Source organism: Leguminivora glycinivorella, chromosome 14, assembly GCF_023078275.1.
Source record: "Leguminivora glycinivorella isolate SPB_JAAS2020 chromosome 14, LegGlyc_1.1, whole genome shotgun sequence".
Lineage (NCBI taxonomy): Eukaryota > Metazoa > Arthropoda > Insecta > Lepidoptera > Tortricidae > Leguminivora > Leguminivora glycinivorella.
Window position 1 is genome coordinate 18387306 of NC_062984.1, and position 23999 is coordinate 18411304.

The 23999-nt window shown below is 37.6% G+C and overlaps 1 protein-coding gene across 1 annotated transcript; it reads left to right on the top strand.

The window, feature by feature from the left end:
* Window positions 1-7354: 7354 nt before the first annotated feature.
* Window positions 7355-14887, top strand: LOC125233658. The gene is made up of 5 exons (XM_048139726.1): window positions 7355-7498; window positions 10109-10291; window positions 11361-11480; window positions 12158-12304; window positions 14215-14887. The coding sequence occupies exons 1-5, from the start codon at window positions 7460-7462 to the stop codon at window positions 14698-14700; spliced, it is 975 nt and encodes a 324-aa protein (XP_047995683.1). The 5' UTR covers window positions 7355-7459; the 3' UTR covers window positions 14701-14887.
* Window positions 14888-23999: the final 9112 nt, after the last annotated feature.

Genomic DNA, 23999 nt, shown 5'->3' on the forward strand with positions numbered 1-23999 from the left:
CTAGGTATAAACATTTTTATGATAATACCGTAATAAGAAGGTAGCCGCTAGTTATTATTAAGTAGCAATTAGCAATAAGTACACGTTAAGCCACAAATGGCATGTAAAATCCGCCTACTTGAAATAAATTTATGTATAAATGTTAAAAGTATTTCATTATTAATGACTAAAAAGTATCAAATAAATTAATAGTTTAAAAAACACTATAAAACACGCTTTTATAAATACACGTAAAAGCCAAAAATAAATTATGGATCGTTCAAGTTGTCTCTATTTGTGAGCTGAAGTTTAAAAACTATGTGCTTTTAATTATAATATTTGATTGTAAAAGCGTGGGGCGCTGGAACAGGAAAGACTTTCTTGTAAACAAATACTAATCCGAACTTCCTGGCGAATGAAGTTGCATAAGAACATAACGTTTACATATGCCGCCTAAGGGTTACCAAAGAGAACCAAAGATATCTCGTCCACGAACAAGAAATCTGCATCCTGTCACTGTAGACACTTTCCCCTTTTGTACTTTGATTACCGGAAAAAAGCGGCGTTCTAAGTGTCGGTGACTGTCGACTCTCCTCGCTACTAGCGCATATTTTGTCTGAGTTCGACAAACTGGTACCTACTTTGAACACTGACTTTTAATTGATTTGACTGTTTAATGTAGAACCTACTAGTCATGCTGCAACTCCAGTTAGCGCGTCAATCTGTGTAACCTCCTTCCCGTAACATAGCATAATTTGATTTAGCAGCAAGTTATACAAAAAGTCTTTCCTGTTCCAGCGCCCCACGCTTTTACAATCAAATATTATAATTAAAAGCACATAGTTTTTAAACTTCAGCTCACAAATAGAGACAACTTGAACGATCCATAATTTATTTTTGGCTTTTACGTGTATTTATAAAAGCGTGTTTTATAGTGTTTTTTAAACTATTAATTTATTTGTTATCTAAGTTTCGTGACGCATTGGTTTTACTGTAATGTCATGTAAACATGTTTTTACTAATAAATAAATAAAGTTGTCAAGCCGATAAAGTTCGTTTGTCCCTTTCTATCACACCAATATGTCGGAAAGGGACAAACGAATTTTATCGGCTTGATAATTTTAGTGAACGTTTATGAATAAGAGGGTTAGTGTGTATTTAGCCAAAACATACCCAGTTGGCCTAGCACATGATGGCCGCGGGAGTATGTCGCCGCGAGATAGATGCCACGTCTTCTTCTAACTGTATTAATGACATAAGGACGGGTAGTCTATCTCGCGGCGACATACTCCCGCGGCCATCATGTGCTAGGCCTACAGGTGTGGTATAACGTCAGGTCTAGCTCATTACAAGGAAACGATAATGAGTTTTGACACTTGTAGACAAAATTAAGATTAGACAAACATAGGTAATTAATTACATTTCACTAGTGCCGTGTACCCGATGTACCTATACTATACCATGTACAGACAGCATCAATAGTCCATAGTAATTCTAAAGTCCAGTTTTGTAGCCATGTCACGAGCATCTTTAAAAATATCGAATGGCGCCCTCATAGCGAACGCTAGTAATGATGTAAACATTTTCAGGGCCCGGTTCTTTTCACGAAATTTTCCGACTCATGCACACAGTAGGTACATTAGGCTGTATCCTTTTGAAGGTTAACGAACCAGCCCGCCCTCTAACCAATGTCATTAACGGTTAATTTATTGACGGTCGGTATCGTTTAATAGTTTTCATCACACCCCCACTTTAAATGTGCTATTGCAGGCAGGCGGAGCGTGAGTTATAGAAAAATCGTTCTCCCAAGGGAATAATGAAGTTTCTTGTACCGTACTTAACTTTTTTACGTCTATTTACATATTTTTTATATTGCGAGTGTGATGAAAAACATTGTGTGTAACTCGGGGAGTATGAATATTACTAACTCGAGTCTTTAAATCGCTCCGGCAAGCCGTCGCGATTTAACTTACTCTCGTTAGTAATAGTACTATTTTCTACTCCTGAACTGTTATTCGTCATTTACAGGGTCGTGCATATATCTTTAAAACCCTACATAAAAGTATATTCCCCCAATGCCAGCCCCCGACGGCGTTTGATCAGAGTTTCAGACGTAGACGCTTGGTTTTTTCTGCCTATAGTCAAACATTTCGGAGCATTTTTGAACGATAATATACGCCTATTTTATGTGATTTACCTAATACTAAAGTTAATAACAGAAAATACGGAATTCTAATCAATTTTAGCAAAAATAAAATAATATAACAGGTTTTGTCATCTACACAAATTGCTCAGTAAAATTGTGCAATATGTTTCAACTGTTTGGCTATTGAGACCGATTACCTTAGTCTTAGAAGAAAATTTTACTTTTATGCTCTGGAGCATAAAATGCGATTGTATGTCGTCTACGCACGGTGCACTTTATAGCATGAGAAGTGAAAAGTATTGTATACACCGGTGTTTAACTGAGTAAAAAAATACTCGTGGAGTCTTTATTAACAATTTCCGGCTTCGCCTTAAAATGCTACCCGCGCCACTCCCCTTTTTTGACCTCCTTTAAACGCCGGTTGAATAAAATACTATTTCCCTCTACATCGCTCTTCTGTATTGGCGCGATGTGGGCGCGATAGAGCCAATTACGTGTATTTCACTACGGAGCGTTAACAATTGTATATTTGGCTAGAGGACCAGATTCTGTTAGAGATACCGTCAGTTTCCTATACTGGCGCCTCTGGCGGGGATGTAGGTAAACTATTATTTAAGAAACGCCGAGTTTTTTCAAAAAAGATGGTCAATACGGATTAGTTTGACTAGCTATACAAACTGATTCGCATTACACAAAATATAAATATTTACTTAAAATAAAAACATTAAAGGCTCGCGCCATCCTGACAGACACAGTGTCTGTCAGGATGGCGCGAGCCTTTAATGTTTTTTATTACGCTCATTATTTTGGTTGTTGTTCCGAAGTCACGACGCCTTATGTACCTAACTTAAGGAAAATACAACTTAAATGCTTGTGTTATAGAACCGGTCCTAAATTTTGAGCACCTATTGCTCCAACCTTTGATAGGTTTATTTACAAAACCTAAATTAGGCCATAAAACCTTTAAATCCTGTTTTAGTTGAGACGTGATCTTTTTTGTATTCTCTAAATTAAAATAATTAATTCGATAAAAATAAACGACGCTAGCTGAAATAAACCACCCGATTGAAGCACCATGTGGATTAAAAGTTAAAACTACATAATTATGTAACTTTTTTCTTCACCGGCACTAGGCTACTTGCCTCCTAGTCAAATCAGCTTCTTTTTAAGAACTGTCAAAACGAATTTGAACCACTTGTTAATATGGAATTTATATGAAATCGAATTGAGTGACGTCACGGTCATCTCAGTTACTTTATATATTTCTACCTGACTTATTAAATATATACATATTAAATAGAAATTGGATTTAAAAATAACTTCTGTCCATGTTTTTCTTATAATTATTATTATTTCGTGCATGGTATAATTTTATTTTAACTACAGTCAAGTTCCCTCTTCTACAAAAAATTCAAAACAATATAGGTACCATTCATATGACTACTCAACATGATTATACTTAACTAACGTCATCTACCGTCTAAACAGTTCCTGAAATAGATAGTCGATCTAGCCATTTCACGCACGGGATTCAATTAAACCTTTTCGTTATCTCCGCCCCGATAACACTGCCATCTATTGTGCGGTAATGGTAAACGAACGCATATTTCGGGAACACTTTAATAGGGCACCAAACGAAGATAAAATCGGTGGAAATAAATCGTGTATGTGGTTACTTTATTTTGGCATAGGTGTAAGTTAAGGGTGTGTTACGCAACATACTGAAAGTACCCATAGGTATAGGTAGAAGTGAGTTTAAGACGATACAGGAGGGGTCAATTCTCTATACAAACGCTCTCGACAGTCTCGACTATTTCCTCCCTGGTTTTTGAAGATAGAGCAATGATTTTTTCAACACATTTTTTTTTATCTGTGTCGGACCGTTTTGATTTATTTTATATATTATTCTTATTTTTAACGACGCTAGAGCCCATCAAAAATTTCCAAAAACGGCCTTATTGATTATGGCGCAAAAAAGGTGTGGTATTCAAAATTGGTAACAATTAGCCAAAAAAACTAAACGGTCCGACACAGATTATTTCATTGTCATTGTTATTCATATTCTTAAATTTCGTTACGATTGATTAAGTTTTGAAGGAGGAAACAGTCGAGAGGAGAACCTCGATTTTAAAGATTTTTTACAATACTGATTTGTTCTGAATGTACAATTTTTTTTTATAAATCTAGTTAATAACTAACACTAGTATATATATTTAACTAAAATTCCTAAATTGAAAAGGGGGCTCCTTTCCATTTTAGCATTTTCGCTCCTGCAGGGTTAGCATATGATTGCCGCGAGAGTATGTCGCCGCGAGATAGACTACCCGTCCTTATAAGGTTAGAAGAAGACGTGTCATTTATCTCGCGGCGATCATGTGCTAGGCCTACTGTAGCGTCTTAAAGTTCCTAAAACCGACAAATGAGAGACCTTCAATAGTGGAGGCATGAAAATTTTCATTCCACAGACACGGCGTACATAGGAGGAAATTCCTCTAAAACCGCAAAGTTTTTATTTTTATACCACATGTTGGCATAACAAAACAAATTTAGTATGAAAATATGTGAGGATCAAAATATGTGGCATACATTATATTTTATACACTTGAGTAAAAACATTTCTTAGAAGGATCGTAGTGATATAACAGGTCGTACAGTTCAATATTAATCAAAAATAACGTCATTCTGTTGAAGATATACAGTACAGTCAGGGGCATAAATATCTATATACACTTTTTGCGTTTTCAGCCATATGATCCATATAAAGTAATGAAAAAGTTATACATACATTTATGCCCTTGACTTTAAAGTTGTATAAGTTTATCTTGTATTTTTAACCCCCGACGCAAAAACGAAGGGGTGTTATAAGTTGGACGTGTCTGTCTGTATGTCTGTCTCTCTGTCTGTCTGTTTGTCTGTATGTCTGTGTGTGTGTCTGCCTGTGGCATCGCAGCTCCCGAACGTATGAACCGATTTAGATTCAGTTTTTTTTTTGTCTGAAAGCTGAGTTAGTCGGGAGTGTTCTTAGCCATGTTTCATGAAAATCGGCCTACTATGTCGCGGTCGGGGGTTTTTTCAAAATTTATAATTTTGTGGTTAGGTTATTTATATATTAATTATGCTGGAACGACATATAGTTACTGAATTTTATATGGCATAGAGAGGAGAGAGGGGGGGTCAGATGATAGATATATAGAAACTAGACTAGAAAAGCCGGCCGAGATATATATGACTATTGTCAGTATAGTATGAAGAAAATATTCCTAATGAAATTCCGCAACACGGCGTGTCTTATATATCTCATTGAACTAAACTGCCTTTCTCGTAATGGGAAGCAAATTGTTATATTTCCAGTATTGCCACGCTTTTAGTATCTGCAGGCGTTTAAGATTCCAGGCCCCGTAGCCGAATGGCATTTCTCCGACGCCAAACGAAAGCGATACGCCGCTGGCTCTGTCGCGCCAATACGCAAGCGCGATAGAGATAGATATCTACTAGCGCTTCGTTTCGTGAGCGTTTCGTGAGCGATTGTGCCATTCGGCTAGCCACCCAGTAGGCAATGTAACCCCACCTGTATAATACCTATATATCTACGTATGCATTATTTATTTAAAAGTAGCTGTTTACCATAATATGCTGGATTATCACCTGACATGACATAGTAACAGTCAAATAAAATAATTAAATACTCCGCACTTCATCGTAAATGATATTCTCGATTTTTAATCCTCCGACGCAATAACGACGGGGTGTTATAAGTTTGACGTGTCTGTCTGTCTGTATGTCTGTATGTCTGTCCTTCTGTCTGGCATCGTAGCTCCCGAACGGATGAACCGATTTAGATTTAGTTTTTTTGGTCTGAAAGCTAAGTTAGTCGGGAGTGTTCGTATTAGTCAAGATATAAGTAGGCAATTAGTCTCATTCACCATAAAATATACCGGACCGATATCCCATACACTTAAGCCGCCATTTTTGATTTTTGCCCTTGAAATCCTTCTTACATACGATATCGGATCGGATAATGTGAAAACGCACTTACTGAGCAATTTTACCTTCTTAAGTCCAACTACCCAACCTAAAAATATTATAATAATCTAACTTCTACTCTGTAAACTATACCTATTTAATATTCATAGCCACATAAACATTTTATAGCCACATAAAAATTGAGCCACATAAATGTATATGCACCTATAGTTAGTAGTTAAACTTTACACGTCGTCTGATGTAGGATGTTCAGTGAGTGGCATAATAACTTAACCACAAAATTACAATTTTGAAAAAACCCCCGACCGCGACATAGTGGTCCGATTTTCATGAAACGTGGCTAAGAAAACTCCCGACTAACTCAGCTTTCAAACAAAAATAATAATTAAATCGGTTCATCCGTTCGGGAGCTACGATGCCAGAGACAGACAGACACACAGACAGACAGAGAAACAGACAAACAGACAGACAGACAGACAGACAGACAGACAGACAGACAGACGGACAGACAGACAGGCAGACACGTCAAACTTATAACACCCCGTCGTTTTTGCGTCGGGGGTTAAAAAGACATTTAAGTAGTAAGTGAGCGCCCCCAAACGGCTACATTGCTGAAACGAAAAAGTACATACATATCTGTTTACGATAGCTTATTCCAATACATCACATCAATATCTCATGGTAGAGAGACTGACTCGTCGTTTAAAAATATTTAAGGACAAATTAAGAACATACATTCATCCCAAATACATTTTATGTAAAATGCTGCCAAGACGAGACTCAGATCTCACGCTGAGTCAAATGTCTAACTCTACAAGCATTAACTTCACAATTTCTACACCTTATTCAAAATACCTACGTAGCTTGGCTTATGAGAAGATCGATGATTTAAAAAAAAGGTAAACTAAGTATAAACAGTTAATATATGTTTCCCAAATTGTGAGGGTTCAAAAAATAGCGAAACGCTCCGAGAAAAGGTAAGTGCCCTTGCGATTGCGCTTCGCTTCACTCGTCTTTTAGTTCAGTTTTCTAATCTATGTAAACTTCTTCGTGTATTTTTTCCAAATCTGTGTATAATTTCCTATACGTTGCCACAGGTCTCATTCTTGTATCAGATGATGTAGGTAAACATGTCGTCCCGCCCGAACTATTGGCAGGGGCAGGGTAGTGGCGTGCGAGAAGAAATAGGTGGTGCCTGGCTCGTCTTGGCAGGGGCACTACCGTGCCCCCAGATATTTTTATCACACATAAGAATAACAAAGATAATTGGGTCAGAGGGCAGTGGCCCCCAAATCGTCAGTCTACGTACAACGGTATTGTAGATAGGTTTGTAACTGCAAATTTGTGAAAATGTGGTTAAAAATTGTGCTTCTTGTTTTTAGTGTGACGGTAAGTAGCATATGAATATTACCCATTAAATAATACCAGTATGAAAGGAGATGATAAGAAATTGTTAAAGATTCAGGGCTAAACGAAAATGACACTGCGTTGTAGTAACAGGTTGTTGCCCACACATGCCCACACCACGATCTAATGCTCATCCCACCGTCGACTTTTACTTCAAGGGATGAAAGGGGGTGGTGAAACTCTTTGCTCATCACCCCTCGGCACACAATTTGTTATATATTACTTGATATTACTAATAATAATATAAAACAAATTGTAAATAATGTTAACCTATATGATGCTATTTACCTGTGTGACATTCGGATCCACGGTCAGAGTCGTATCGTAAAGGTTCCTTTTGTTTCTATTAATCTTATTAACAAAAATTTACAAAAATACTTTCACAGGCTGTACCTGGTGCAAAGGTGCCCATCATACTTTGCCGTATTACCACATTGGATACCAATGACCAAGTTTTGCACCAGGTACGAATCCATGCGAGCATCAGAGGTCCTTTTCCCAATTCTATGTCCCACCTCCCTAATATAAGCAACGGAGTCAGACTCCAACACCCCAACTCAGATTCAGTCGGAGCATGGCTACGTTGCTTGAATCCATTCTTTCTCAATGTTAAAATCTGGACGTGCTCCTTGATAGGACGAAAGCGTCAGAGTCCATGAAAGGATGGACTCCGCAGATTAGCGAAGTGAGCAAAAAGGGCTTTGCATCTGTGGACTCCTTGCGACGAGTTCGTATCTTTTTGCCACCAAAATTGCGCTTGCTCAGCCACTTTTACTCCCGTTTTGGACTCCGCCGATATAAGTTGCTTAGAACTCGAACTCTTGTTAAAATCACCGATGACACTTGACTGGGTGTGAACAACAAGGAGCTTACAGTTCTTACTCTCTTGGATTTTAGCAAAGCCTTCAACACGGTTGATTTTAACATTATGCTCACTTTGTTTGTTACGGTCTTTTAACATGTCTGTTACAATTAACGATTGACTGATTCTATAGTTTTTTATTTGGTCGTTGGCAAATAATAAAGGTTAATTCTTCTTGTTCTTCTTGGCGCAGCACTCTGGCTGATGTTCATCAAGGCGATGTGCTGTACCCCCTTTATTTTCTGTATTTATAAATTCCATCACTCTTAATCTCTCTTCTTACCATCACCTTTATGCCGACGACCATCAAATTTATATTCGCAGAGAGCGCGCAAAAAACTCCGTTCAGCCAAAAATCGTAACTTGAGGCGCTTACCACATTGGCGTCAGAATTATGGTCTTAAAGCAAATTCCGGGAAAAATCAGGTAATTGTGATTTGCAGCCCTAAACTGATTTCCCAAATTGATTTTGTTAAGGTTTCTCCGATGGTTTTTGATAAAATCCAACTTTTTTGGTGAATAGTTATCAAGATACCTTATTCCGGTTGTAAATCAGGTTAGGAATCTTGGGTACCTCAAGTGAGTGAAGTGAGCAGGAACATGTTTACCGCTATAGGTTCTCTCAGGCGACTCCGTAATTTTATACCTATTCCTACTAAGATTTCACTTGCTCAGACATTACTTCATCCCTTTATTAATTATGCTGATATTTCCTATGTAGACATTACCGACGATCAACTCAATTATAAGCTTGGGTGCATTCAAAATGTCTGCATTCGGTTTATATTTGGGTTACGCAAATATAACTATGTTTCCAGTTTTCGATCTCAACTCAAGTGGCTACCTATCCGGCGTCGTCGTAACTCTCACATAATTTGTCTTCCTTATTCTATATTTTTTAATCAAGCAACTCCCCGGTATCTCTAGGAGCATTTTTCTTATCTTAGTTCAATTAGATCCGCTCAAAATGTGCTTCTATCTGTGCCATTCTTCATCTTCCAAATGTAATAATCATTCATTTACTTTCCAGGCTATTAGACTGTGGAACTCTTTCCCTTTTCAGTTAAGACGTTCTCAATCTATTGCCACTTTTGAATCAAACCTTAAAGAATACTATCTTTCTTTTTCTTAGATTTTATGAATGACACATTTGTTTGTTTCATTATTTAATATATACATTTTTATGTATGTATTTTTCTGTACGTTTATGGTTATAATTATTTAAGTACACATATTTGTATCAATATTACAGACAATACTCTATTTTTAAATACACATAATTATTTCTATCAATGGTTTGTGTTCTCTGGTTATATTCAAAATCTACTTCTTATATTTCTTACAGCCACCTACCGTATATTCTAATTATATTAACTCATATTCTCAAAGACTGTCTGGAAGAGATCGCTCTTAAGCAATAAGACCGCCCGTTCTTACTTCTGTTTACTTGTGTTCGTGTTTCTTGTTCATTACTTGTAAAGTATGTGAGGTTTGCAATAAAGAAAGCAACTCATCGTATCGTAAGCAACTCAAGTGGTTGCCTATACGCTTCCGCAAAAACCCTCACATTCTTCATCTTCAATATTCCGTACTGCTTCTTCCAAATACTCCCCACTATCTTAAATTCCGTTTTAAATTGTTATCCTCCGTCAAGTACTTTCAAAAGCTTCTTCTTGTCGTTAACTTAATTTTTTATTTCTACGTATTTAAACTCTACTTTTCTCTTTCAGACTTCTAGCTCCCTAGACGTGGGAGGAGTGATCTCCGGTAACAGGATGGGGGCAATTCCCTTAGGTGTCTCCTTAAGCGAAGGCGAGCTGGATGTGGAAGGGATCTGCAGCGAGCAAGGAGTCGCTTGTCTGAACTGTTCTATGGCTATCAAGTGTGTGATACTGCCCGTCGGATGGCTAAAGGTCTGAATACTTTAAAACTTTCGCAACCAAGAACTCTGGTGGGTACTCGTGAACTACGCTGATTCCACAGAACCCGCTAGGCGAGTTCTTGACATACAAGCGGGCGGTTTTAATTACGACCGGTTCCTGACGTAGTGCGCCATTTTTGCCTAGTAGTGAATACGTTTACTCACCAGTACTTAATTTCTCTTTCTCGGTGCTACTTTCATGTACAAATAGTACCTATACCTGGCGACCGAGCTTCGCTCGTAGTTGCGAGAGCAAGACGCATGAAAACTCGTATCACACATTAAGCGTTTTGATAGAGGAGCGAAATGCGCACTGAATGCGCAGCAAATTTCAGCGAAACCGTTAGAGCTGTTTCGGAGATCGCCGGTATACATAAATAAATAATTAAATACACAAGAATTGCTCATTTAAAAGTATTAGATAGATAGATAGATAATATTATCTCTATAATACATTTCTTTTTATGACAGGCACCAAACACGTACCAGAAGGTAAGCAATAACAATTGCCTATTGACATTCATAACAACATAAAGGTTACTAATTATAGGTGCATACGATGGGAGTGTTATTTTCTTGAAGGTTCGAAGTTTTTTCGTATTGGTCCAGGAATATCGCAGAAGACAGTTAATTCCACGTTTGTAAATATGGAAAAATAAATGTTTTAATAAATTTTGGGACCACCCTAAGAGCCCATAACAGGCAAAATAAATTCATAATCTGCTGAGGTCGCCGTCATCAAGACCGATATATTCTACATCAGTTACTTAACTGGCTTAAAGTGTTGAATATATATGGAAGAATCGGAAAGAGAACTATCCGGTGCCTTTGATTTTAGATTGTTTTATCTTGTTAGTAAAAAATGTGTCCTTTTGTTGTGATTATGTGTGAGAATTTTGAAGAAATTTGAGAAGAAATTGAGAACAAATTTCTTAAGGCTTTTCTTTTAGGTTGTGTTTCTTTTTTTTTTTGTAAAAAATACATTTGCTTTGTTTTTTTTTAATGTGGGTATTCATGTAGATTACGTAGCGTAAGCATTAAGATGATACATGTGTTTGCAGATCCCATTAGAGTCTTGTGGGGCAGGCACGACTTGCAACGCCCGTCACGGTGGGTGTTCGAAACAGCACGTTCCTGAGTGCGACCTAGCTACTGACGAATATCAACACTCATGCGAACAGGTAAAGGAATAGGTACAGGAAATATTTTGGTGAATTTTGATACCCTTCTTCCAGGATCGAGACAGGTGGTGATCGCTCATTTCGAAGGCCAAGAGCCAATATACATAGATAGTTAGTTAACCCTTCTCATTTTCTTTTACTGGCTTTGATACGTGATAGCCATCCAAAAGATAGGTGCCCACTCCGCTTATCGGCAGTTCCGGGTCAGGAAATCTCTGAATACCTACAATTGGCGCCAGAGATACCTACGCCCATTTGTCTCCAAAGGGAATGATTTAGTATTTTGGTTTCTTTAATTACTCGTAAGTTTTAATATGACTGTCCTGTGCCAAATAATTACAGTGGCCTATTTCATAATAAGGACAATTACCCGACAGTGACACTTCGCCATTCATTGCCTGTTTAACAGGGAAATATTGATGCTGAGTAACAATGTTAGAATGTTAAAAATCAACCCAGAAACAAGTTATCGCTTAACGTAAAACCAACATGGTAAGTAGCTTGTAAAATCTACAAGTTAGGTACACTTAACGTAGAAACCCAGAAATAGTCACAGTATAGTCAGTGTCAAGTGTCACTGTGGTGAAGTAGCCCATAGGAAACATGAGCTTGATCTCTATTTTAAAAGTTACAAGTTTGACAAGAACCATTGATGGAATTTAATCTTGGTTTTCCAGATCGGCATATTTCCTGACGCACACGACTGCAGGAAGTTCCACATCTGCTCGCCTCCAGAAGGCAGTCTAGATGGCAAACCAGCGGACCATCGTAGCTCCCTCTGCCCGAGACACTATGGCTACAATCCAGCGACTGCTCAGTGCTCGGTATGAGTTTCAACTATCCATTTTGGCCTTCTGAAAACAAATGTTTTCGGTAAACTTAAAGATCATGGAAGTATTTTTAGTCTGTGACTCTGTGTCCCAAATAGCAATTACAAGTTGCAGAACATTCTCAAAGTTTCCGAAAGTTAAGTACTACGAAATACGAAATTAACAGTTGACGATCACTTCTTTAGAAGACTCCTCATCCAATGCTACAGAAACTGATCCTATAGTATGAAAATAAAACAATGTGCGAAGAACAATACTGAAAACTTAGCATGCTCAACATTCGCAATTTTGAAAACTACTCTTCAGTGCATTGCTAGCCTTAAAAGTTTTGAATGATTTCACGGTTCCAGACTTATATTGACCGGGATACAAACCGTCATAATTAATATATTAATTATAAGATGTAATGTTTTGAAAAGAAGTAGCCCGCTGAGTTTCTTGCCGGTCCCATAGTGGATACCCCCCTCCCAACTGAGGGGGGACTGAAATATTCTCGACGCTGAGGCGTAGGGTTAGAGCCGGCGTAGCTTTATTTGACGTTCATATGCGCATTGTAATATTCCTACTTGAAAAATAAATATTTCATATTCATTTTCATCACTTTTTGTTTTCTTGTCGAGCTCCCGATATTTCGACGCAGTCACATGTCAATAGGTAACAAGATCAATTAAATAATCACTGTTATCACGGTCTGTATCCCGGGCAATGCAAGCCTAATTAACTTATCTATAATCCAACCTGCAATGCTAATATACTAGCAATGGCAGACGTATTCGCGGTCGCATTACCTGCATAGCAATACACATCAGCTAATCCGGAATCCCTTGAGATTCCGCGCATTTCGCCGACAAGCCACTTGCGATGCGATACATGTGGGATAATATACGTTACTGCTAATTCAGACTGTCCCGCTAATTTGAATGTGTATTATTATTTATCGTATGGCATTATATTTGACATGATACAAAAATTAAACCTAGAAGTCTTAAAATAGTCCACGGTTTTCCCATTTAAGGTTTTGAGCTCTGTGTATTATCTTCTTCTAAATGTATAAAAGAAGAAACTGACTGACTGACTGGCTGACTGCCTGACTGACATATCAACGCACAGCCAAAACCGCTGTTCCTAGAGACTCAAAATTTGGCACGTAGGTTCCAGATAAGGTGTAGAGTAGCACTAAGAAAGGATTTTTCTAAATTCACCTCTTAAGGGCACCCCCTTAAGAGGTGAAGGAGAGGCTACTTCACCAAGTAGGGGTACAAAATTTGCACTATTTCAGTACGCGGGCGAAGCCGCGGGAAAAGGCTAGTCATAGTTATAAGAAGTGAGCAGTAAGGTTACCAGAGCTCAACAAGGGTGCAGAGTGTTAGCGTCGGCAACGCGCCTCTAGAGCGTCCATTAGCGATGGAGACTGCTGTTTTATACAACACTAATATGACAAACAAGCATAAGGTCCGCCTGCTGCTGATTAGTAATCATCATAGGCTTTGGATTTGGACGCCTGCAACTACAGGGGTGTTACATGCGCGTTGCCGACGACCCTTTCGAAATCTGTACACTACTTTTTTCTAGTGAAGTACATCAGGTCCGCGCCACGGTGTTTTATTTGGACCGTAGTAGTACAAAAAAGAAATACAATGATATAATTGGCACTTCATGAGTTGCAGGCGTCCATAGTTTACGGTGACTGCTTTACATCAGGTGGACCGTAGGCTTGTTTGCCACCGACATAGGATAAATATAATTATAATAGCTATACACATTAGCCCATGAACTTTGTTATCAATTTTAAATTTCTGGGCATATTGCTATACCTTTTTGAATTGAAAACCCGAGCAATGTGTAAATCAAACTGGCAGGTATTGTCCTTATTATTTCTACTAAGCATTTCTAAAATCTTCCAGATTCCACTGAATAACGGCCAATGCGAAACAAGACCAGTACCCAAATGCACCAAAATCGGTGAAACAGGCGTTCTTTCCAGCAGCCCTAACCACTACTACGTCTGTCGCTCGAAGAACTGGCACCTGAAGCCACAAATCTTCCTCTGCCCCCACGGCTGGATGTTCGTTGACGGCTTTTGCCAACCAGGACTTAGCCAAAATACCAATGCAGTGAGCACGTTAAGATCACTCGGTTTCGCGGACGCAGAATCAGGCGTCCATAGATTCCAGGGCCTTGCTTACAACGATAATAACGAGAGTGTCAGCACCGAGAAGCCCACCACATCATCAGTATACATGGCCCTGTTTTCCACGGAGAAGACCAGCACATACACGCCTGACACTTTCTTGGCTGACAAGTTTGATTTATCCAATTACGACGTTTTTGATGATGGCCAAAGAACCTCAGATTCCAATTCCTGGGAAAGTAGTAATGTTTCTTGGTAGAAGTTGCGATTTAAGAATGTCAACGTCGGTACTACAGCTTAGCAAAAAAGAGTAGAAAAGGAACTATTTTTTTTTGGTTCCGTAGTCGACTACTCGACCAGGAACCCTTATAGTTTCGCCATGTCTGTTTGTCCGTCCGTCCGTCCGCGGATAATCTCAGTGACCGTTAGCACTAGAAAGCTGAAATTTGGCGCCAATATGTATATCAATAACGCCGACAAAGTGCAAAAATAAAAAGTGGAAAAAAGTTTTAACCTAACGTATCACACGTTAGTAGTTAATTACTTATGTAGTTAATTACTCGTACTAACGAAAAATAATCCGTTGAATTGTGAACGTTACGGTTCACCATAACTCGTCAGTCCATAATCTCACTAGTAAGATTATAAACTAACGGTTTTTTTTTCGAAAACTGAATATTAAATCACAAGTAATATACGAATTAAGCCGCCACATAACAAGCAAAGTAACTTACAATTTTGTTTCTCTGGCAAGTTCGACCGTTTCCTTAAACAATATATTGAATTTTGATAATAAAAGTTTAATGAGGTTTTTTATTGACATCTGTGATTGCAGTGTCTATTTGTGTCAGTCACTCTATGGCCACAGAACGATCTACTATAAAACCGACCAATAAGAGCGCTAGCTTCGTTCCGACGCCATGACAGTTTACAATTTGACGGTTTCGTTTCGTTAGATTATAATCTAACGTAAAAATAATCCGTCAAATTGTGAACTGTACATTGCGGTTACAATATTTCGTTAGTTCATAATCTCGCTAGTGAAATTATAAACTAACGGTTTTTACAATTTCACGGTGACATATATACCTAGAAAGTACCCAAAAGCTGAATATAATAGTATAAAATTTTATCTGAGTATTAATTCGTTTTAATCCATAGGCAACCCTATCACCGGACGCCGCGCACGTGCGGCTCATTTCTTTGTAAGAATTTTGTAGGCATTTAAAAAGGCGGCATGTCGTGAACATCAAAGCAGTGGGCCTTCTGTACTTGTACTATTATATATTCTGTGCTTATACATTAGATTTTTAGCTTTCACATAAAATTACGTTTGTTATTGTCTTGTAGTGACAGAACCTGCCTTTTAGTTAGTGTAGCTACCGCTGGCGCTAGTTGCAACTAGCAATGGCCGCCTTAATGAACAGCCATAGTATGGTACGACCAAACGATGGAACGCTGTGTGTGCGATCTGGTGTATGACGCTTTCCTTTTTTCTTTTAATTAATTTAATGTGTTCTGTCCTGTTCTGTTTGTTATTATTCTTTTGTATACTTAGATCTTGCTTATATTCACAGCCTGTTGTTATTTTTCTTGTAACGTTTTCAATTTTATTCTTTTTAACTGTAGTCCATTTTTCTTGTATATGTGTTTTGCATTTCTTCTGTATGTTGCCCTCCGTGAATCTTTCTCACTTGATGGTCTCATCGGAAGATCAGCGCTGGAAATCACCAGCAACACGCTGAGATGAAGCCATTTCGTGGCACTTCATTACTTTCTGTCTTGTTGTTATTATGTGTTCTTTGTCTTGTCTGTGTTCACGAATAAATGTTTATTCTATTCTATTCTATTCTATATTGTTGGATAGGTATTGAAAAATAAATAGGGGTTCACCCAAGTAACTTTTTGATACTCTTAATATTTTCGGAGATAATCGCTCCAAAAGTTTAAAAAGTGCAACCCCCCCCCCCCTCTAACTTTTGAACAATAAGGTAGGGGGCGTTGTAATTTTTTCATATTTTTTAAACTTTTGAACCATAAGGTTAAAAAATATGAAAAAAATCACGAAAGTACAACTTTATAAAGACTTTCTAGGAAAATAATTTTAAACTTGATAGGTTGAACAGTGTTTGAAAAAAATAGGGGAAACTACGGAACCCTATACTGAGCGTAGCCTGACACTCTCTTGGCCGGTTTTTAACATAGAAACACATAACTGTTCTCATTGAAAAGTGTAAAAATCTGTCAAAATAGTTGCCACATGCAAAACGGTTTACATGTGGTTTACCCCCCTGTGGCCCCTTGTAGTGTGACAGGCCACACTCACACTACAACTCCTGACCATACTATATAAGTTGCCGCTAATTGTAATTCAACACACAATAAACCTATATCTCATACAAGTGAGTTCTCCTTTAGTCCCCACATCACATGGCGATCCTGCCAGTGCGGCCTCGCACTGCACTGGCGGCGCGCGCGCCGGCCGGATAATGTAAAGGAAATTCGGCAATAAAACTACATACTCATAGATTTAGTTTTAATATTGTTTCGGACTGTTTAACAGACTTAAACTAATTTGGCAGAAACATAATTTTATCGGGAAGAACATACCGTGGACAGTGCATACAAAGTATAAATTATGTAACTATTTTTACTAAAAATAAAGTGATAATGAACACTAATCACTAAGTGTAAAGTTATAATAGTGACATAAAGCAAAAATTTACTAAATAAAATTGGGACTTGTAATCTTTGTGACGCTGCTGGGAGTTGTTCGTGTCGCTGGACAAGGCCGTCGCCATGGCCCGGCCGTGGTCTGGGATTATTGGTGTGCTTGGTCCAGGCTCTGTGCAACCTGCTTTGACGTCAAGGAACATTCAAAAATAGTGCAGTAGACAAATCGTGCGAAAAGGACAATACAAGCCTAAGATGAGATGTGAGTGTTCAGCTGATTAGTTGTAAATAGGTACAACAAAATCATTTATTTCGTTTAGTATTTTATATTATATAGGTAATAATAAGATTTACAGTTTTGTCTAAAGTAACTATGACGTGTAATAAATATGTAAGTGATTATAGTTGTTGCGCAAAATACAAAAAAAAGTTCGGTGTATTTAAGGGTAAGGTAAAAGTAAGCACTAAACTTGTCGTGCTCGTATTTCGTAACCTCGTGTCGTAGTGAGAGATAATATAAATATATTAAGAAAAGTAAGATTAACGCCGATGAAGAAACGCAAATATGGTTGAAAAGTGGATGTGGTTAAATTTGTGTGTCTATACAGCTAAAGTACTTTTAAATTAAATCAGATCAAGTATATCTAACCTACAAGTGACCTTTACATAGCTACTTTACTCAAATATATTAATCCAATCACATTTCATAAATACATAAATTACATAACATCTGGTTTAAAAATAAGGTATCCCGAACGTTGCACAAATCATTTGGAAGTGATTTCATCACAACTTAGTCATGATGCCACCATGATTGTATGCGCCGTCTGTAATTACAGCTCAGGTTTCAATAAACATTGTATCAATATTGTGCACCTGTTTGTAACATTATATAAATTTTGCAATAATCCTTCTAAACAGTTCCCACTTTTAACCATAAACTTGGATTTAATTTTTTAGTTTAAACAAGGATAATTAAGGTTGTTTTAAATTTAGAATTGTTTTTTTTATGTCAAATCAATATTTTTATTATATGTACTTAACGGACTTGACATTTTTGTTACTAATGGATATGGATATTACGGTTATAAATGGAAAGAAAAGAACACGTATAGTAGGTATTTTGAAAAATAAACTTGTAAATCAATACGAACGAGAATGTATTGGAGGTAAAAGTAGATATTGTCTCTTTTGATTTGTTGTAACTTTGGATTTTATGGTTTGGTGTTGAAATTGTGTGTCTACCTACTTAGAAGATATTATAGAGAAAGAAGATTTAATTTTGACAATGTTGGATTTGTATGGAAACATTAATTTATGGAGAAAGGATTCGTATGACATAGATGGTGAGTTAGCAGTGTTTGGGTAAGCTAAAGCAGATAAGTTTTTCAAAGAACGATAAGCCTGATCAACTTAAAGTTGTTGAAATTCTTATATGTTAAAGCTTTCACAGTGTTGAGTTATATGATTGGATTTTTAATGTTTTTTTTTTGTGAAAGTGTTTAATGTAAAGGGAATTAAGTATCAAAATATGCCTATCGCATCAACGATGGCCCGAGAGGCGGTGTTGTGCGATTAGGTTAGCAAGGGTACGCCAGGATACAAGGCAGGTAGGGAATCCTTGGCCGTCTGACCATGATTTGGTCGAGCATCAATCGTGGGGACACCTTGGACACATGGAAGGTTTTGATGTAAGGATGTGTGTTAAAAGAACTGCCTGTATGTGTAAAAAAATAGTATGTGTGCGCGCTTAAAATAAATATACTTGTATCCTGAGCTAATAAATAAATAAATAAAAGGTCGGCCGACCAAGTAAATGCGCTGTGTACCCTTGCCAAGTATTGCACGCTTTAGATGCACAATTAAATAAAATGTTATAATAAATGAGACGTCTATTAAGGAAAAATAAATGTAAGACTTGCAAGTGATAAGTACCTAAGTGATATGTGGTACCAGACAAATGTGGAAATGACAAAAACGTGGTGTATTGACGAATACACTGCGTGCTTCAAAATGAAGTTAGTTTTTTTTTATTTTTGCTTTGTTGGATCTTTTAAGTTATACCTGTTCATGTTAATCTAAGGGCTTTTGTTTAATATATTATTATGTAGTGTGTTTGTTTCAATATCTGTTTCGTCATCTATTGTATTAGTCTAAATATTTCGTTAAGAACTTTTTCATGTTAACCTTTAAGTTCAAATTATAACTAATGTTTAATTGTGTAAGTTTTTTTTTACATATTACTTACTTATTAGTTTGTTTATTTTAAATCTTTATTGGATAGATTACTTTATCAGAATTAAACATCTTATTTCACTTGTGTTTCTTACCTATATCTTTTGAAAATGTCATGTACTACATTTATACTCCATTCATATACTATACATACTTCAGAGCTATTGTTTTATTGCAAAAATGTTTAAATAACTTTTTGAAAATTTTAAATTCTTTAAAAAGCCACACGGCCGCCCTGGCAGGATCGCCATGTGATTGTTATTGTAAATGAAAAAAAAAAAGATTAATCCCAATGAATAATTAATCTTTTTTTTTTCATGGGAAGGGAGATGTAGTGTGACAGGCCACACTCACACTACAACTCCTGACCATACTATATAAGTTGCCGCTAATTGTAATTCAACACACAATAAACCTATATCTCATACAAGTGAGTTCTCCTTTAGTCCCCACATCACACCCTATTATTTTGTCCTCTTTTTTGCCAGGCTTGGCACTTACTTGGATAATTTTGATTTAAATTTGGCACCGACAGCAACTCGTTTAAATAAGACGAAGAAGAAGATCAAGATGACCTGCGAAACTATGGGATTCACAGACCTTAGGGCCAGTTGCATCAACCACATTTGACAGACACATCGTCACGCAGCAGGCACACCGACTGTTAAAGGCTTACTTTGCTATTCGAAAACAGATAGCAAAATTGCACTGTATCCACAAGAGTGCAAAATAATTTCATAGAAATTTTAACTTGATGTCTTAAACTGGCTGGTAGAATTTACGTATAAATGATGATTTTGAATTATAAAATATATTGAATAAATTGATGGATTTCATTTAATTTGATGTTTTATAGTTAGTATTTTGTTCGTTTTGGTGTGGTGAAAAATTGTGTGTTTTACTCGGTGGCAAAGTTTGTTTAGCCTTCGTGCCTTGAAACCCTCGCAACGCTCAAGATTCCACTTTTTGAAAAACTCGCTACGCTCGCGGTTCAATATTGGAATCTTTCGCTTGCTCAGGTATCAATATTGGCACGTGCGGTTAAACAACTACTTTGCCCCCTTGTAAAACAAATAACTATTTTCATATAATTATTGCTGACTGTTAGGTACATTATAAGTACGTACCTACAATAAAATAAAAATACTTAAATATTAAAAAAGAAGCAACAATATTTTAATAAGAGCAAATGTTGTTTATAATTGTCATGCTGATAATAAATAAGCAGGCGCTGCTTTCAATAACCGAAAACCCTCACACTTACAAATTAGAGTTCTGTTGTGTCGGTGGAGCAATTAAATATCCAACTCATCCGGTTGTCTGCCAACTCCTTAATATTCTGATATATCACGATCTGAACCTTTCTTTTATTTGGTTAAATTAGTTTCACCTTAGGCCTCCCTCCCGCTCCTTTTTTTTTTACTTCAACGGAAGATCAATACGAAACTTCAGTTTTTCTCATCGGAAAAGAGCCATTAAAGTATATTTACATAATTATACAAGAGACTAAGACTAAACTTAAAAGCTAGCTAATATCAAGTATGATTTACATAGGATTCGCAATCTTCATACTAAGAATCGTATCGTACCTCATTTTTTTAGCGCCACCTATTAAATACTATCATAACATACTTCATCTTACCTATGACCATTTAAAAGTGCTTATTGTAAGCCTATTTGAATAAAGAATAAATGTTTAATTTAATATGTTTAATTTAATAAATGTTTGACAATGAGAAACTATGGTGATGGTAAGTAAGATGGCTAAAACAATAAAACCATTCGCCATTGTAACCGTGTGTTTCAGACTTCACTCTTAAGAAAAAACTTAGCCTCAAAGTGGAGAGAATCGATACGAGTAGGTTAAATCGATCTTAACGAAACTCCCACGAAATACAAGTATATTAATTAAAACCGAAATAAATTACACATATGACCAAGGCCTATGGTGCCTGAGGCTGGAATCGAACCAGCGTGCCTACTCTGCAATCGTTTCTGCTCGGCCACCCAGGTCACAGTTGCTGAGGTCGAAATTTTCTCTCATGTAATGTAGGCGACGGAACTTCCAACCTCCGTGCTGCGCGGGTGCTGGCAGCCTGGCCTGTATGGATGCCGCTGCCAGCGCGCGTCTTTTGTTTCTGTACATATTTTTTCTATGTTACAAAATATCAACAAGGCTCAGAAATGTATAGTTTGCACATCAGATTGTAATTGTTATGTGTAAATAGACTTTTTTTGTATATATCCTTATAAATAATTGTGTAATGTGCCTGTATTGTAAATAAACTGTATATAGAACTTTCGTGTATAATTTTCGTCACCAGCGGCCTGATCTGTTACAGCTACTATACAAGGACTAGTAGCGCCTTCTGACAACAAGACAATACAATAATAAGTTCAAAAAATTCAAAATTCAAAAAATTCTAAATTATTTATTCATATAAATTACACAATTAATATAAGCTATGGGATGGAGCCTCCCTGTAAGCAAAAATAGCTTGTGTTGGGAGCCTCCGCTCTTCCTTAGGTAAAATAACATAAGTTAACTAAGTATAACATAAGCCGTATAACTCAGTTATAAATCTATACATTTACATTATTATTTCTATATATTCTATTAGTAAGTGCGATAGGGACGGCCAGATGTTTTATCATTTATCGCGCGACCATGATTCCCGTGCAGGGTTGTTACCAGTGCAGTGTTATGGTCGGCAACGCACATTTAATATAAAAAATACGTAAGTAGGGAATTTAAAGACCCATGTATGCATCTGCTCAAAACTTTACCAAGACCTTAACTTGCACGTCCACATATTTCTGAGCATCTTGACCGCTCACGTAGGTATATATAATCACATATATACTGTACCTACATGTAGTATGTAGGACTGTGCCGCTGTAGAGAACAATCGCGTCGACCCGCGACCCGTCCCTGAGCGCACAATGCACTAGCTGCACTGGCGGGTTAACAAGTTACTAGCGAGTAGCGGTGTCGACAATCCCGTGCCGTTCACGAAGGCGCGTGGTCTGGTTTGCAATGGCATACTGATTTGATAAATTTGCGCGTCATCGTGAATGACAGCATCTACTTATAGTCATTGTCATTCCTCGGCCTTGGAATATACATTCCTAGCGCCATGCGCTAGGACACTTTGAGCGTACACTGGTGATCCTCGGTTTAGAGAAAACATGCGCGACTCACATCAATAGGGAATTTGACTATAGTAAAAATTAAATATTTTATACCATGCACGAAATAAAGAATCTGATAATTATAAGAAAACCATGAACAGAAGTTATTTTTAAATCCAGTTTCTATTTAATATGTCAGATAGAAATATATAAAGTAACTGAGTTGACCGTGACGTCACTCAATTCGATTTCATATAAATTACATATTAGCAAGTCGTCCAAATTCGTTTTGACAGTTCTTAAAAAGAAGCTGATTTTACTAGGAGGCAAGTAGCCTATAGCTCAGACTAGCTAGTTATGTCACACCCTTTGCCACAAAACGCTCCCTGACCGTCATGAGCACGGATGTTTGCCAACTGCCACAGATTTGGTCACCTCTGACCGTGCAAGCTCCTAACAGTGGTCTCACATTAATAGTTTTTATACAGTTAAACTCCTATAAAACTCACTGTGCCAGGTACTTACTACACGGGAAGACAATGTCGAACCTGTGATATGGTGTTATATAACAGCACTGAACTTAATTTTCATGGCCATCAAAGTTAGGTTGTATGACCCATGTCTATGAGAGTACTAGTGGCAGACTAGCAGTTATTGTTACAGCTATGTTCTATTTAGGACTTGTCCAATGACAGGGAACATTATCAGAAACTGGCTAGCAGCAATATTCTATGAGCTTATTGCTTACACTTTTGCTGCCAAAATATCATCCTAAGTTATTCTCTCCGCTATCGCCTCTGCTTCCGCTTCCTCCTATCTTCGCTCCTCTCTAGGGGGCGAACAGTATAAATAAACCTATGCCCCTCTAGCACAATTTGCCTGGTCGCGCGCGAGTCAATACAAGTCGCACTCGTCGTCGTTAGTCGCGCTTGATGTATGGACTCGCGCGCGACAAGGTAAGGTGTGCTAAAGGTTTTTAGATTTTAGATATTTTTTGTATCTCTGAATTGAGTGTGATTCGTTTCAAAATCGCTTCCGCCTCCGCTTCTGCCCATCTTTGAGGCAACCACGCAGACTAACGGTGTACAAAAAACGAAAACCTCTGACATTAGACACTAGAATTGCATCAGAGTTTGGTGCGATCCGCCGTGGGAACCTTGTCTGTGCGCGTACATTGGTGGTCGATGGTGTGGAGAAGGCCTTATTTTAATTTAGGTAGACACCCGAATTCGACGAATACTGACCCGATGGCATTGTCATGCTATTCTCCTTAAATATTAATGTTCTCCTGTAGAAAGCGCTGGTGGCCTAGCGGAAAGAGCGTGCGACTTTCGATCCGGAGGTCGCGGGTTCGAACCCGGCTCGTACCAATGAGTTTTTCTGAACTTATGTGCGAAATGTCATTTGAAATTTGCCAGTCTCTTTTCGGTGAAGGAAAACAGTAGGCCTAGCACATGATGGCCGCGAGAGTATGTCGCCGCGAGATAGATGACACCTCTTCTTCTAACTGTATTAATG

What these genes read in the sequence shown, in the direction of transcription:
- LOC125233658 (XM_048139726.1), top strand. Translation starts at nt 7,460, where the DNA reads ATGTGGTTAAAAATTGTGCTTCTTGTTTTTAGTGTGACG. An exon ending in TTCTTGTTTTTAGTGTGACG is followed by an intron (nt 7,499 to 10,108) that starts GTAAGTAGCATA and finishes TTTCTCTTTCAG; the next exon opens with ACTTCTAGCTCCCTAGACGT. An exon ending in CAGCGACTGCTCAGTGCTCG is followed by an intron (nt 12,305 to 14,214) that starts GTATGAGTTTCA and finishes AAAATCTTCCAG; the next exon opens with ATTCCACTGAATAACGGCCA.